The following is a 12,992-nucleotide window of genomic DNA, read 5'->3' on the forward strand; positions in this document are numbered from 1 at the left end:
TTCGTCCTACCCTCACTATGGTCATGAAGGAGGGTCATGACCGAAAGAACAGATCGCGGGTACAACGACGGGCCGAGATGGGTTGTTCCCGCAGGGTGGCTGGTGTCTCCCTAGGGATAAGGTGAAGAAGGTTCGGTCATCCGGAGGAACTCGGAGTTGAACCCTCCTCCTTCGCGTCGAAAGGAGCCAGTTGGCGGTGGATTCGGGACCTAGTTAGGATGCCCACTGGCACCTCCCCTAGGGAGGTGTTCCAGGCCACGTCAGACTGGCAAGCAGACCAAATGGGTAGACCTAGACCAGGTGGAGGGATATATCTCTTCGCCTGGCCGGGAAGCCCCGCCTATGGGATCCCCAGTCGAGCTGGTTGATGTGGCCCAGGGAAAAGAAGTTGGGGGGGGCCTCTGCTGAACTGCTACCATCGCACCCAGAAACCACGGATAAGCGGGAGAAGATGGATGGATGGATGGACATAACAACTATTTTTTAAATCAAAAAATGAATTTTAAAATCCATAAAAGCATTCCAATTAATATTGGGAGTCAATTGTCGTTACTTTGTTGAGAATTGTGAACCGTGTATAAGCGGGATAATGTGCAGCGACGCGGTCATTATGGGGAAAAGAACACGACAGGCTGATCATGGAGCCCGACGCGAAGTGGATGGGATCTAGATCTTGCATGAAGGGAAGTCCCTTCTTCGCTGCTTTTGTGGCAGACTACAAGCGCCACTTACAGGCTGACATATGCACTATAGCATCTCCCCACCACGCGTTTGAGCAGCAATGGCCGCCGTGGCCCAACTCTCATTCCCCTGATAAGTGGAGAATTTGACCAATAGCCGTAGCGCCACCGTCCGACGTCAGGACAGTGTTTCAAATCTGGATCCAGTCCGTATCAGATCCGTTGCAGCCCCTTTTTTAGAGATTTGGGGTATGAGGAAATAGAGAGTGGTGTTTTCTGACACATTGGTGAGTTCCCTGGAACACGGGGACACATATTCATGTATATCAAAGATGTACAACAAGTGGCATTTGCATGATAGTCCCCTTAAAGCACCGACTGTACAAAACAGCTTCACGCCTAGTTCAGAGCTGCTACCATCACCAGTAGAACACTTAATTGTGTTACCCAATTTACATGAAGTGTCAAAAGTGGGAATTACATTTGTTAAGCCTAAACTATAAGAAATTAGGACTATAACATTAAGTAGTCAAATAAATTCACTCCAGTTTTGCTTAGAAAATTAATACTAGCTAATTTATTTTCTAGTTGCTGGGCTGGCTGGTTGCTCCGTAGTTTTACAGTCACTTAGGACCACAATACAAATGTACTGCCTTTTTTTTTTAGAAACCTATTATAAAAATTAAAACAAATGTACATTTCTTGTCACAAGTTCAAAGTGAACTTCAATGGTCATTCTGGAAAAATAATCAGTGCTGTAATGTTGCCCATCGTGCCGGGCGTTTCTTCCCCAGCAGACTGATTCGGTGGGAGTAAACTCAACTCATACTTGGCTTCTCTTTAAATGTCATTCTTCCCCCGTAGCCAATCAAATAAAACAGAGAGGTCGGGAGAAGAAGATCTCTGATGGCGCAGCGGATTAACCAGCGGGAGAGGAAAACTTCCCTCATGCGCTCCGTCTCCTGCTCTCGTCTTGGCCCTAATCCACTATTGGCTCTTCCTTGAGCTTACAGCCTTTCCCTTTATTCCATTATAAAGACCCACCCCGTACACCTGCTGCTTATTCCATTAAAAGGGCCCAATCCCATGACCCAGGTCTAATCCATAATGCAGACTACAGGCAGGCCCTGCAGTCCAGCCACAGTCCGGCTGCACAGATGGGACATGAGGGGACAGAAATGGAAGCCATGAATGACGTTGGAATTGAAGAGCTGCGCTTATGAGTAAGCTCCCGGTGAAATATGATTTCCCAGATGTAAAAATGAGGATAGAGTTGGCTTGCCACTCATCTTTGATGGCTGGAGATTGGCTGTCACAAGCCCAGCAGTGATATGGAAATGTCCACAATCTAAAGGGTTTGAATAGAGCCCGTAAAATGAGCATGGAGCCCGAGGCTTGTCAAAACCCAGAACACCTTGGCTCGGAGTTTGCATTTTGAGCAGTAATGTAGCGCTTACAGTTCACCTTGGCAGAACTTTGCAAACACAGTGAAGCGATGCTGAATCCATACAAATAATCGATAAATCAAATCCAGTTTACTTTGCCTGTGTTTGACCTTCTCCTCTTTAAAACCGTGCTGCCCCACTGGGCTGGCCCTCTACCTAAACGCCCTCTCACAAGTGTTTCATTTGTCCACAAATCTAAATTGCAACCTCCCGTGCGTTTGCACTTAATGGGCCTCTCGGTTACGTATTTATTTGATAAAGCAGCACATTTATCCTGAGTACCTGGATACTGCGTACCTGCAGCAGCTCTTTAGAACTCTGCAATGCAGATAAAAGAGACACGTCCCATAGAAGTAACATCTTACACCGGCTATGAAAAAAAGGGTCTTTTTTGGTGTAGCCGTCCAGCTCAACCTCAGGTCGTTAAGGAGACTTAGCTAATAATAATTACTTCTCTGGGTTCAGCCAGGAGAGCCACCAGCTTGAGCCCGGGGACGATCACAATACGGCCCAGTGGAAGTGACACAACCCTCTCTCTCAGCGATAACACCACCCAGCGTATCTCATTACGCCGCAATTAGGTACACGCCATTCCGTCTGACATTAAAACCATTTCAGGCGCCGTGTCCCCGCGGAGCAGCAGCAGACGAGGAATATTCCATTATTCAATTTTAAAAGCATTGGAAATCCCAATATGTTACTAAGGCCAGATGAAGATGAGATAAATGCTTAGCCTATTGGTCCAGGGAACATTGACTAATCGTCCTCGCTCCTCCAAAATCAATGTTCCCAGCCGTAAGACATCAAGACACTCCTTGGATTGTACTGTACTGTTGAGACCCCCCACCGCACTATCAACTTTATACTGCTGCTGGCCGCCCAGAATAACGCATTGATTAGTGATTATGTTACGGGAGGTGTGGGTGGCCGGGGGCAAGGAAGACGGACTGGACCCGTCCATCTCCACAGGAGCTAAATCTGGGTCCTCTGTCACCAAGATCCAGCCAAACTGACTATCTGCAGCCGCCACTAACCATCAGCCTCAGTGAAGAGAGTGAGGAGACACTTTTTTGGAGTCGTGGAGTGTTCAAGCAAAAGCGGCACAGCAGGGAATCTGAGACGATGAATAACATCTTAGATGTGGTGCACTCGTGGACTGCCTACATAAATGAAATATAGCACAAATATTCAAACAGGTTGGTTGATGATTAATTAGCTCTAGTGGTGAAGAGTGGAGGGGTCTGGCAAGACGTTTCACCCCCAAGGTATCGCTGCTCTCTCTGATTTATGTGTGGAATGAAATTGTAGTGCTATGATGTAGAAGAAAATAAAAGCCCCCCATTTTTTTTAAGAAGCAGTTTTTCCACATTTCACACTTTAATAGCTCCATTTGTTTCAATTTTGTCTTTTGTGTTTTTTCGAATAAGATTTGCCCAGCCAGTGTACTTCGCATCATTTGAGTTGTATCCTGATTGTTTTGTTTGTAGATGTGGGTTATAACGACATTCCCGTTGTGAGATTTAGCTTTTCAGTCCTTGTATCTGATGTTGTCCCCCAGTGACTAAAAACCCCCCCCCTTTAAAGCCGCAACCAGATCAGCACACACTGATACCAACCACGGCAAGGGAGAGGAAATTAGGAAAATGAGGAGATTATTTTTTGGGAGTGTTTCAAGCAAAGCGGCACAGCAGGGAATCTGAGACGGAATGATCAAATCTTAGATCTGGTGCACTCGTGGACTGCTAATAAATAAAATAAGCACAATATTTCAAAACACGGGTGGTTGTGAATTCAATTGGCGTGGCGATGGATCTGTTTCACCCCCGGAGTTATCGCGCCGTCGCTCTCTGATTCTGTGCTGAGCCTGAGAGTGGCAATACCCTGCAGGCCCTTTTCCACAGGGCCAGAGGGCTGTGTGTGTGTGTGTGTGTGTGTTGGGGTGTGTGTGTGTTGTTGGTGTGTGTGTGTGTTGTGTGTGGTGGTGTGCGTGTTGCGCGTGTATGTGTGTGCTGTCAGCATCCACTCAGGCACTTCATCAAACACCCCCATACTTGACTCAACACACACCACCAGTTGCTCATTTCACTTTCCCCTCCTTCTCACACACACCCAATACCACACACACACACACACCATAACCACACAACACACACACACACCACACACACAGGCCACACACACACACACACACACCACACAACACATCACACAACACACACACACACAAAACAACCAACAACAAAAAAACACACCACACACACCACACACACACACCACCACACACACACACGCACACACACACAACACACACACACGTTCCCGGCCATGCCCAAACCGATGTTAAATATCTTCAAATATGTCAGCCTCTCCGTATGATTGGATGATAATCTGAAAGGTAGGAGAGATGTGCTTGTTGATGCTAAGCAGGCGTGTGACGGCCTGAACATCCTCACTGTCACAAAGTTGCCCTGTAAGGGTTCCCGCCCCCCTGGCAGGGATGCCCATCGGCTGTGTGTTGACCACCAGAGGCCGTGCGTTCTGTCATTAATCATTGTCTCACGGGCGATGCACAGGACGGCAGGATTCATGCTCAGTAGAGAGGGGGAGGGTCACTTTAACCCCCCGAATCATAGACAGGGAGTGTTGTGAGCGTGTGTGTGTGTGTTGTGTGTGTGTGTGTGTGGTTGTTGTTGTTGTGTGTGTGTGTGTGTGTGTGTGTGTGGTTGTGTGTGTTTGTGTGGTGTGTTTGTGTGTGTGTGAGCGTGTTTGTTTTGTTCATCGCCCCGTGGCAATACATTGCTACAACATATAGCTGCTTTTATTTAGAGTCTGTTAAATGTTTTTGTTTGATACTGATTAGTGTTGCTGTGTACATTTACATGACTGTTTGGCAACGTGAACGTTTTTGCTTAAAGACATAGGCATTGTTTTAAGGGATATTTTTAAAGGATCAGTCCAATTATATCGTAAACAGACATGATTTCCACTAACACCTAGTACTGACCTGTAGCCATAAAGAAGTTCATCTATTCATGATTTCTCGTGAGGATATTTGCTGCTATTTTCATTTCATTTCAAACCTTTATTTATCCAGGTGGTATCCCATTGAAAGATCATTGATCTCTTTTTCAAGGGAGACCTGGGGGTATACTACGAAGCTGGTTCAACCTAACCTGGATATTGTTAGTTACCCGGTGGCCTAATCCAAAACATACGGGCTCTCCGCTAAACGTACTACGACGCGGGTTATCAAGTGGATCGCTCCAAGGCCAGCCCTGCCCTATCTACTGTAGTATGCGCGTTCACATGAAAAGGGTGGGATCTGGAGCATGTCGACCAATCCACAAAACATGGAGAAGCATACTCACAGCGCAGCGTCATACTTCCTAAAGAAAGTCAACTATAATATTAGACATATGAAAGTTAAACTTTAAACATCTGACTTAAACACTTACCAGGATAAAAGCCACATAGCTGCACCTGCAAGGTGAACAGCTGGTAAAAGAAAAGTGTTGATGCGTACACATTAACAGGTTTAATGATATACTGCCGTCTAAGACAATTGAGTTGGATCTGACTTTTGAATACATTTGTCTCTAGTGTTTCGTCAACTTAATGTGTTGCTTAAATAATACTGCGTACAGTGATGTGAGCACTGTTGAGTGGTTGCACGGCCAGATATACGGCTCAGCTGATTGCAGATTAAGGAAATATATGATACATATGATGTTGATTATGCCCACAGACTGTACTGTAATGTGCCTGATCCGGTTACTATGTTGTGGAAGTATTAAGTAAGCTTTCTTAACTGCTAAGTGTTATAATAGATCCAGATTGCCTGAAGATGGGGGTGATATCTATTAATCGTTCACGTTCTACAATCGGTGATTTTGCCGGCCGCTTCTGCAACGGCAGCTTTTCTTGATTTCCTTCTCCTGTAACCATCCTTGGCATCGCTTTAAACTCCGCACACTGAGCTCTGATTGGTCAGCAGGCGGTGCTTTCACTGAGTTGAGCTCTTAGCCTGCAACCTAACCTGCTCCGGGGCAGGTTAGCCGCACAGCATAAGTTACCATGGAGATCTAGCCTGCTAAAAAGAGAATCAGCTTCGTAGGAACGGAAACCCTGAGTTTTCCCTGAAGTTAGCCAGCTAAGCGAAAATCCTGCTTCGTAGTATACCCCCCTGCTCAAGTAGGTTCTACATGACACATAAAAACATAAACAGAACAACAAAAAGGACATCATACAGCATCATTACAGGGATTTACAATTTACATAACTATCCACATGAACAGGTACCAACAGCTTCCGATTGAGTAGCATCCAACCAAGCTTTAAAAACATTTAGTGGCATCAGATGGCTCAGTTTCTATCTTTGTTTGTGTCTCTAAAATCTTTAAAACAACAAAACTTGGAAACAATTAATTGTTTTAGCTGTCTGTACTTCCTACTGAATAAATAGTCCTTTAAAGTTAATCCATTTAACTTTAACACCAAAAACATCCTTGAGATGGGAAATGCTTTACTTTTTCTTTGTTTAGGTTATCGTATGTCACAATATGCGCGATGGGTATAACAAGATATTGATTGCAATCTGTGTCAGATTGTAAGAAATCAATCCTAGGCATGTTAAAGTGTGATGAATCGTAGCTCCATGAGGTAATTGGAATAATAGTAAACGAGAGTAGAGCAGCATCATGGTCTCATATAAACCCACAGATTGTTCAGTTTCCATTGTTGCACTTTTTCTGTGTGTGCTTTTTGTGGACTTTAATTAAAAAAGGGTGCCTGCATAATGATTTGCCGGCAGCTAGTGTATTTTGCATCATATAAAATCGTATTTTGATTGATTTGTTTGTAGACTTGTGGTTATACTGGCATTCCCATTGTGATAATTTGCTACTGAAGTTCTTGTATCTGAATTTTGTGACCACCGACTTTGGTTGGCAAACATTTTAAAGCTGCAACCGGAATTTCACACAACATTATTATAATCTCACTAAATAATTTAGCCCTCATTTCCTCTTTTTGTACATTCTTGGTATACCTTATTCCAAAATGTAACCACAAACTTTAGATTACATTGCGGCGTTCAAATTTGCTACAAGTGAAGATAACTGAGGTAGAACTAGTGAACATTCAGCATGCATCTCTTAGCAGTTTGACCCTCACCTGGCAGGTACCTCGATGTTGGAGATGGCGTAGAAGTACTTGAGCAGGTTGTCTCTCTGGACGTAGGTGCCTCCGAGGGCGGGCCTGAGCAGCCTCATCCTCAGGTTGGTGAAGGTGAAGAAGTCCCTCAATCCCTTCATACTTTCCATGCGGGTGTACAGGCTGTCCATGTTCTGTAGCCGCGGCCCCGCGAACACAGAGAAACGCGCCCGCACCTCGAACTTCACGTTCTTGTCGTTCTTGGAGCCGACCCAGCGCGAGTACTGCTCGGTGCAGATGACCCGTGTGATGTTAGCGGGCGAGAGGTCGGCCACAAGTTTGGGCTGCATGTTGAAGGCGTCCATGCAGTCGTCGGCGTAGTACTGGTAGGGCTGCCAGGAGCGCCCGTGGTCCATGGACTTATCCAGAACCATAATGGTGGGGCGGCCGTACTCGAAGGTGACCTGGATGTCGTCGGAGAGCTCCAGGCTCTTGTTCCAGGACATACTGATGTTGGCCAGCAGGGGTTCAGGGTGGCTTCTCCAAGTCACCGTCTGCCAGTATGTGAGCAGGCCGGTGCGCTCTTTGTCCTGCATCAGCTGGGGGGGGTGGGCCAGGTCCGGGTTAGAGGCATCGCACTCGTCGCTGCACAGATATGGGTTCTCCTACAAGAGAGAGGGGAAAACAGAACAATATTGCATCAGTAAGGCTACTTGGAGATAATACATGTTTTTAAATCAGTGAGTCTATTTCTCAGTGTGTTTACTGTACTTAAAAAAATGAGACTAGTACACTTATACTGTTCAAAAGTTTGGAATCACCTGCTATATTGACGGTGTCCTTATTTCCTTTAAGAATGGCTTCTTTTTACGATAGATAGTACATAGTTTTACAGTAGTTTTGACCCCAAAGAAGAATAATTAAACCCACATTGTTGCATGAAAGAATACTGTTTGTACTTGTTCTAATTTTGCACTTGTTATCCAGTAAAGAAATGCATACATGTCCATTTATAATTTGTTAACCCTACTGTGCAATTGGGCTCAGAATATTTTTGCGGAGATGTTTTTCTTTGGACCCTCTGCAGTTTACTCACTGGTTAGATTGAAGAGATTTAAACTGTGATTTGTTAGTCCGTAGCATTTCCAGCTAATACTCTCTATCCAATACACTAAAATGACCTGTTTTATTGTGGAGTTTGAAGAAAAGGCGTCCTTTACTCCAAACTGTATAATTTGATGCATATCTTCCACTTTCTCTTGCCAAATCTAGGCGATTTCTCCTTGTTGAACTGGTGCTAAAAGGTATCTTTATCTCTTTCATCCCTTCACATTGACAGCCTTTTTGAACCCTTGAACATAGTTTTTTTCTCAATGTACAAAACATGAGTCCTCTCAGCATATTGACTGTAGGTACATAACAAAGCCACAATCATGTTGAATGCTAGTAAGTGTTGCTAACTTAGTAAGTAACTAAACAAGCTGCAAACTCAAAGACAGATTAACCTGCCAAGGGGACAAAATAAATCTATACCCAGCTTCCAACAGTCTTTGTGCATTGTGTTGGTCACATTTCCTGTAAGTACCCACCAGAGCACACAGCAGACCACACAGGGCACTTTCATTATATCTTGCACAAAACACCAACAACTGATGCAGTTTTTTGTTGTGAGCTATTGGTATTTTTTGGCAAACAATATATAAGCATCGTATGAACTGATATAATGAAGGTCAGGGTTCATATTTGAGTGTATACAATCTTTTGAGCGTGCACATTTCCCAGAAAAACGGCAATTAATCAAATTACTACAAAGTAATTGCCACACAGTGAACATGGGTCCCTGCGGCAGTTACCTGCTTTACACATTTGATAATCCAGCCTCACACAGCTCACTTTGTCTAAATGTAATTAAAATGTCTCAATTCCTGGGAGAACCAAATGTCTCGCAGCAAAACGTTTAGTGCTAGAGTGGATTTGTAGATGCAGTCTCTATAAGGGAAGTAAAAGCTATCTTAAGCAGAGGAATCCCAATTTCTCCTCCTAATCTTTTATGTAAAGTGTGGTTGTACATCTTCATTTAGTGTTAATTTTGTTGACTAAAACTATGACGAAATATGTTCGTCAACAACCTTTTTTTCCATGACGAAAACGAGAACGATGACCAGACGGCACCGACGGCAGTAAACAATAACTGTAACGAAATCATCATGCAATATCGTTGACGAAAAGTGACGGGACGAAAATGTAGTTTACTAAATAAAAACTATGCCAAAATCTCTCTTTACTTTCGTTGGCGAAAAATGAGGAGACGAAATATTATCAAAGATAACAGGCTTGTTTGAGACGCGTTGCGGCTCGCCTCGAAAGTAGACGAGAATAGCCGATCGCAGCCGGGGGAGGTCTCAAAAAGCTCGCCTGAAGTCGGACAGCTCCGAGTCGGCTTCTTCTTCTTCTTCTTCTTCTTCTTCTTCTTCTCTCGGTTTTTTGGCAGATTGCAAACAACTTTAAGGTGCATACCGCCACCTCCGGAGTCGGCTTGACTCGGTTTGCATTATAAAGAACGCACACATGTGTTTAATCGTTAATGTCAGATATTTACTAAGTAAATACTAGGGATGTCCCGATCACCTTTTTTTGCTCTTGATCCGATTCCGATCATTTGATTTTGACAATTTGCCGATACCGATTTTTCCCGATCCGATCTTTATGCAATGCATTAAGAGAAAAAAAAGAAAAAAAGCACATTCAAGTTGTCCCTTAAGGTTATTTAAATTGGATATTCTATCCAACATGGATATAGCATATCCATGTTGGATAGAATATCCAATTTAAATAACCTTAAGGGACAACTTGAATGTGCTTTTTTTCTTTTTTTTCTCTTAATGCATTGCATAAAGANATTATTAGTAAACGCACACAAGGGGAGTTAAGTTTCTGGGTCAGTTATACTCACGCATGTGGGCGAGTTCCTCAAATTATATCGTGACGTTTTTATCTAGGTTACTTCACGTACCTCAGGATAACAATCGGGGGCGTCCAAACTAAAAGACAGCCACACACTCAGGTCGTCCATACACCAACTTCTATTCACCATCAATGATTTTCGAAGTAACCGAAGGGGTACCGAGGAGAGGCTAGGAGGAGGTCTGAGTGGCCTTTGAACGACTATTAACTGCGGGGCGGGGCGATTAGAGCCGGTATTTCTAATCTACTCGCGTTTAAAACTGCTCGTGGATAAGTTCATGAGGAAACACCCGTCACGAGCGGCAGCGGAGTCCTAAAGCACGCGCGACCACCTAAAACATTTTCTCTTAGAGAATGCCCTGTGTGAAGCCGACAATTGAGCGGCCCGACCAAGCAAGGAGGCAGAGGCAGAACGTCCAAAAATATAACCCGGTGTGGGCATTTATTAAATCCGAGCACATGACAGCCTCAATCTTGCTGTTCCTGTGAGCACAGTCACCGGCCAAAGGATCTCACACATCCTACCTAAACAGGAAACACAGAGCCTAAATACCCACACTAATTAACCCATCAAGACACAGGTGAGGGGGGAGGAGACAACACAGGGCACCAGGTGAACATAATCAGGAGCAACAGAAAGAACGGGAGGGGGAACACTTTTCAAAATAAAACACATGTGCAATATACAAGGCCTGAAGCCACCCCAGGTCCGGAGCTGTGTCCTGATGGGCTTCTGTAGGTTAGCTTCAGCAGACCTGAGGCGACGGGTGGTGGGGTGTCGTTGGATGAGGTCACAGAGGTAGGGGGGGGCAAGGTTGTTGAGGGCTTTGAAAGTGAAAAGTAATATTTTAAAGTCAATGCGGTGTTTGATGGGGAGCCAGTGGAGGTCATGGAGGATAGGGGTGATGTGGTCGGAGTGTCGGGTGGAGGTGAGCAAGCGGGCAGCTGAGACATATTGAAGTTTAGTATGAATCCAGGTGATCCATAATAGTGATAATTCAATAGTAATAATGTTTCTTGAATCATTGTGACTGACATGAACCTCATGTTGTGTTTGTGTTTCTCAGTGAGAGAGCAGACCCTCACTACTGCAGGGACAGACTCACAGAGGGCTCCAACATCAACAAGTCTCTGGTCACTTTGGGTATCGTCATATCTGCTCTTGGTAAATTCACATACTACTTATGATTTACATTTGAAGTTCAAGTGACGCTGTCTGAAAAAAAAGTAGTTCTTACTCCGAAATGAATCCGGCATTGACCTCCAAAATTCTTTATACTTTCCCTTGATCTCGACAGTATTCACTTCTCTTCTGTGACACGCTCTTCTTAAATGCCTCATCCTTTGTTCTTCCTACTCCCTCTGTCTCCACAGCCCAGAACTCCCAGATGTCCAGCAGCTGTCAGAGTATCAACAGCATGGCCTCTGAGGGCGATGGCAGCACGGGGGGAAGCCACAGCAGCTCCCTGTCTGGAGGAGGGGGAGGAGGAGGGAGGAGGCACTGCTTCATCCCATACAGAGACTCAGTCCTCACCTGGCTGCTGAAAGACAGCCTGGGCGGCAACTCTAAAACCATCATGATTGCAAGTGAGTACAAGAGATTTGTTTTAATTGCTATTTTATTATATCGGACCCAGTGTGATTACAGAGAAAATCAAATCAAGTTTTATTTATATAGCACATTTTTAAACGATTTTTGGTCGAGCCAAAGTGCTGTACATATAATAAAAAATAACCTACAGTAAAGACACTTTACAGCAAATACAACAGCACCGTTTGTGCAGAATATCAGTATGAGAAAACGACACCCTCTGTCCTTAGACCCTCACACTGTACAAGGAAAAACTTCCGGAGAAAAACCCACAGTTTAAAGGGGAAAATGGGAGAAACCTCAAAATGCAACGCATCAATTATAAAGGGATAGTTATATTATGACAAGCAGAAACCTGAGCAAATCCAATTCATTTAAACATCTGTGTCTATTAGGATCATAAGTTGTTTGTTTTGTTAAAGTAGAGGCTTGTATGTGAAAATTATTTCAAATAGAATCAGTACAACTTACTTTGGAGTAAATTAATAAACTTACAGTTGAAGTTTAAGTTGGTTTTGTGTGTATGGAGTACAAGAGATGTAACTATTATAAAAGGACCTTGGCTTTGATTTTATATTTCAATTTCAACACTAAAAATGTATTTAAAGGTCCCATGTCACGGCCATTTCCACTGATCATAATTCCATTGTTGAGGTCTACTAGAATAGATTTATATTGTGCAATTTTCCAAATTCACATTGGTTTCTCAAACAGCATCTCTGTAAACTACGTGTATTCACTGAATTTCACTCTCTGCCTTTAACGGCTCGTTGTAGCTCCAGTAGCTCCAGCCTTCACCCTCCCTGTGAGCACAGTGTGCTCTGATTGGTCGGGACGTTGTGAATCGCGCTGAGCTCCGTGGAGGTGTGGTTTCCTTGTTTAGCGATACACAGCGAAACACCGCCAAACTCACCCTGAGCACACACAAAGTCACAGCCGAAGTAAAAACAATAAGTGTGGTTTGATATTGAGTAAGAAAAAGTTTGATAAACGCTGTGAGAATGGGTCTGCAGAGAGAATTTCGCGCGATCCCAACTGTCTGTTATCAGCCTGCAGCCAGGGAGGAGAGATCAGCAGAGCTGCCTGCACTGAGTGTGTGTGTGTGTGTGTGTGTGTGTGTGTGTGTGTGTGTGTGTGTGTGTGTGTGTGTGTGTGTGTGTG

General features: G+C 44.2%; 2 protein-coding genes across 2 annotated transcripts in view; one reads left to right on the forward strand and one right to left on the reverse strand.

The window, feature by feature from the left end:
* LOC104949609 (ethanolamine kinase 1-like) overlaps positions 1-1,903 on the forward strand; it is a 25,492-nt gene extending 23,589 nt beyond the window's left edge. Inside the window, exon 8 of the mRNA XM_010775994.1 lies at positions 1,756-1,903. Coding sequence (XP_010774296.1) covers positions 1,756-1,903 — 148 coding nt within the window. The remainder of the gene's footprint in view (positions 1-1,755) is intronic.
* The window catches only part of cd2bp2 (CD2 (cytoplasmic tail) binding protein 2), a 297,553-nt gene that overhangs the window by 258,276 nt on the left and 26,285 nt on the right, over positions 1-12,992 (reverse strand). The gene's annotated exons all lie outside the window — the stretch shown is intronic.

Source organism: Notothenia coriiceps, unplaced genomic scaffold, assembly GCF_000735185.1.
Source record: "Notothenia coriiceps isolate Sejong01 unplaced genomic scaffold, NC01 NC01_scaffold00000339, whole genome shotgun sequence".
Classification (NCBI taxonomy): domain Eukaryota; kingdom Metazoa; phylum Chordata; class Actinopteri; order Perciformes; family Nototheniidae; genus Notothenia; species Notothenia coriiceps.